Source organism: Pinus tabuliformis, chromosome 2_2 (genome assembly GCF_031772625.1).
Source record: "Pinus tabuliformis cultivar Carrire ecotype Pingquan chromosome 2_2, CPIR1, whole genome shotgun sequence".
Classification (NCBI taxonomy): domain Eukaryota; kingdom Viridiplantae; phylum Streptophyta; class Pinopsida; order Pinales; family Pinaceae; genus Pinus; species Pinus tabuliformis.
In genome coordinates, this window is record NC_142300.1 from 14054004 (window position 1) to 14058142 (window position 4139).

Genomic DNA, 4139 nt, shown 5'->3' on the forward strand with positions numbered 1-4139 from the left:
CCACAACTCATTGAAAAGTAGCGTATGTTTTATCATCCGGGGCCACTCAAGATAGTTCTCTTTGCCAGTGAGAACTATTCCCATGATGGATATGATTGAATGCATAATGTAAAAAAAACTTCTGCTTTTGATGGAAAAAAATGCACTGTAGTAGCAATATTCTGAATTCTTATGAAAACCAAGAAACAAGCTGCATAGATATTATAATGCTTCTTTTGGAGTAAAACCAAGGTTAATTTTAGGGGCGAATAATAGCCCAAAGGCGAAATTTAAGGCTTTTTATATTTTAATGGGGCGAATTTTTAATTAAAATAATAAATTTTTTTATATATAATTAGCCCATATTTTATTTAAAATTTAATTTATTTTTTTATTTTAGCCCAGGGCGAATAAACTAACCGAATCGTATTTGATCAAAATCGCCCCATTTTGATATTTGCGGAATCGTATTTGATCAAAATCGCCCCCATTTTGATTTACAGTCTGGATTTTCTGGTCTGGGAGTGGTTTGTGAGGGTCGATTTGGTCATGGGATGTTAGATTTATTTTGAAATGGAGGGCGGAGGGAGGGCGGCTCCCTGTTTTGACGGATTCAGCCCGCTGTTTTGGAGAATTCTGGCAATAGACCTGATAAAACTGCATATGATTCTATTATTTCTATTCTCTGCAAGGCAAGAAAGATTGATCTTGCTAATAAACTCTACGAGCGGATGCTTTCGGAAAATCCGATCCCAGATTTTCCCACTTACAGGCTTCTCATGAAATGTTGGTGTGAACAAGGAAACCTTTTGAGAACTCGAGCACTTGGAGATGAGATGTTGACGTTTGCCCATCTTTCCGAGCAGGAAGTTTATTCTTGTCTTTTGAAATGTTATTGTATAGCAGGGAGGATTGAGGAAGCCCTTGAACTGATTCATGAGATTAAGGAGAGAAACCTTTTGCCTGAGCCCGAGATTTTCCACATGCTAATTAAAGGTTTGTGCAGAAACGGAAAAATGGATGACGCTATGCAGTTAGTCAATGTCATGAAAATGCAAAATTGCACACCTGATGAAAATGTTTATGGCATCCTTGTCGATGGTTACTTGAAAAGAGGCCAGTTGGAGAAAGCATTTGAAACAATGCATATCATGAAAGAACTAGGTTACATTCCTACTGTTTCGACCTACACTGCATTGGTCCAGCATCTTTTCAGGGAAAACAGATACAAAGAGGCTATTAAGCTCTTTGAGGAAATGCAGGAATGTGGTCGTGAACCTGATGTTGTAATGATCACAGCAATGATTGCTGGGGAGGTAAGCCAGGGCCACATTTCCGAAGCGTGGGAGCTTTTCAATGCCATGAAAAGCAAGGGACTAAACCCCACTTGGAAAACCTATTCTATATTCATCAAAGAGCTTTGTAAAGCTGGTAAGTCAGAGGAAGCTTGCAAGCTTTTGTTGGAGATGAAGGACAGAAGTATAAATCCCGGTGCCAGGATCTTCCAAAATGTTGTTCAGTCTCTAGAGAATGAAGGGAAGCGAGACAAGGTTGTTGAAGTGACGAGAGTTAAAAAATCATTTAATCTTGTTCAGGTAGAAAAGGAGGCCGAAACAAGAATTAGTCAGACTGATGTTCCACATTTCAATCTTGACTATGCTATTGATGAAGACAACCAGAAGCTTTTAAAAGATGGCCATGCTGTTCTGCTTAAGAATCGTCCAAAACAAATGCAGTCCGATTCTAATGTAGAGGCAAGATTTATATTGGAAAGAGACTATGCAGACTATGACTTTCAGAAAATCCGTGGAATTCTTTTAAACAACAAGAATCAACACTCCCTAGAAGAAGCTCTACAAGAAAGCGAGGTGACCTTCACCCCATCTCTTGTGATTGCTGTTTTGCACAGCTGCCAGAAACATGGATATGTTGCGCTAAGATTTTTCTCCTGGGTCGGGCAGCAGTCTGGCTACTGCCATACTACAGACACATACAACATGGCCATCAAAATCACAGGCAGTGCAAAAGATTTCAGGTATATGAGAGGCCTGTTAGCATATATGAGGAGCGAAGGTTGCCCTATTACAGCTAATACATGGACTATCATTATAACTCAGTATGGTAGAGCAGGCCTGACAAATGCTGCTTTGCTAAAATTCAAAGAGATGAAGGATGATAACTGCAAGCCTAATGCAAGTACATATAAATATTTAATCATGTTTCTTTGCGTAAAGAAAGGAAGAAATATACAGGCAGCAATGCAAGTATTCCAGGAGATGTTACATGCTGGTTTTATGCCAGACAAATCCCTTTCTGGTGTCTTCCTTACGAGTTTGTGTGAAGAAGGAAAGCTGATAGATGCTCGAAAATGTGCTGATGATTTACAAAGAAGAGGGTGTTTCACAAGTCAAATTATTTATTCAATACTTGTAAAAAGCTTCTCCAGGGTAGGGAAAATGTCCGAGGCCCTAGAATTGGTGGATAAAATGAAAAACTGGGGATGTGTCATTGATGAATATGTGTATGGTAGCCTTCTCCCTGGTTTGTTAAGAACAGGTCAAGTAAGTAAGGCTTTAGAAATGTTGGACAGTATGAGGGATGTAGGTTATTTACCTACTGTTCATATCTATACTGCTCTGATTATTCATTTCTTTAGGGAAAATAAATCGAAGCAAGCCTTATGGTTTCTTGAAGAAATGAAAAAAGCTGGTTGTGAACCAACCGTTGTTACATATACAGCATTAATTAGAGGGTATATGAATGAGGGCCTAATGTCTAATGCTTGGAATACTTTCAATCTCATGAAGGAGAAAGGGCCTGCTCCTGATTTTGAAACTTACTCTACATTCATTCACTGTCTTTGTAGGGCTGGTAAATCAAAAATGGCACTGGAACTACTCTATGAAATGATGGAAATTGGTATTCACCCCAGTGCTGTGAACTTCAGGACTGTGTTTTTTGGTTTTAACAGAGAAGGAAAACGACAAGAAGCTGTGAGGGTGCTGCGGGCCAAATGGGCATTGTCCAGAAGAAGAAAAGCTTATATTTTACCGAAGTATGCGTCTTTGCAACCAACTCCTTTTCCACAATACTTGTAGAACATAGAATTTACCAATCTATTGGAATTTGAATCATTGAAGTTACTATTGGAAGATGAGTTTAAAAGCAGTGCTGTCATTGTATCATTATATTTCACATTTTCATACTAAACTAATATCCAAGCAAAATCCATATTTTGGTTAAGAATTTCTCTGATGAACCAGGCCTTATTGTTAAGCACACTATTCACGCTTGATTTTCTTGGCACAGCTTGTATAATTGCAATTAAGATGTTTATATGCGATTTGGAACATAAACAATATTAAGGCCACCGTCAGCCTTCAGGATCTAACATTTTACTGGTGTATTGTGCGGACCTGTTTAAACTGATGGTTTTAGGAACTGGCAGCTTAACCAACAATGTTAGGATTACAGAGGATGAATAAGCTGACTAATTTAAGTTCCTATGGCCAATATAAATAGAATCTTAGATTGAATGTTTGTCAAGTATATTTCTTGGAAATTATCAAGGAACTTCCTTTATTCCATCTGACATGCTCTGAGTAATGCAACCAACTTGCCATCTACTTTTAGTTTCCGAGTTTCGACCTCTTGTAACTTTTGTCCACTCCCATGCTGTAGTTTTTTTCTGTAAACAGAAACAATTTGAATACTGAAGCAATAATTACATGGATGCTGTTAGAATTCGTGACAACAATTAAAAGAAATTGGGAAAAATAAAATTTACTTCAAGTAAATGTTTTGTAGTTTGTATAACAGGTGGCAGTTCATGTAACAAATGTAATGGTGCCAAGATAGATATATCTGTGTAGCCTGAGAGATTTATGTTGGTTCATGTAACAAATGTAATGGTGCCAAGATAGATATATCTGTGTAGCCTGAGAGATTTATGTTGGTTGTAAACCTAATTGTAATCTTATTCATTGAGCAATAAAATACCATACCTTGCCCCATGGATGTTTCCTTGATACACTATCAGGATTTTACCACGTAAAAAATTTAGTGTTGTTTGAGTGCTTCTAGGTTATCTTTGTGTCATTGTTTTTCTGCATTTAACATTTTATTCGGGCCCTAATTACCAGCAAGTGGTATTAAAGCTA

The 4139-nt window shown here is 37.7% G+C and overlaps 1 protein-coding gene across 1 annotated transcript; it reads left to right on the top strand.

Annotated features, from left to right (window-relative positions):
- Window positions 1-555: 555 nt before the first annotated feature.
- On the top strand, window positions 556-2978 carry LOC149191301 (uncharacterized). The gene is made up of 2 exons (XM_089404158.1): window positions 556-2426; window positions 2846-2978. Exons 1-2 carry the CDS (start codon window positions 711-713, stop codon window positions 2852-2854), a joined length of 1725 nt encoding a protein of 574 aa, XP_089260284.1. The 5' UTR covers window positions 556-710; the 3' UTR covers window positions 2855-2978.
- Window positions 2979-4139: the final 1161 nt, after the last annotated feature.

What these genes read in the sequence shown, in the direction of transcription:
- LOC149191301 (XM_089404158.1), top strand. Translation starts at nt 711, where the DNA reads ATGCTTTCGGAAAATCCGATCCCAGATTTTCCCACTTACAGGCTTCTC.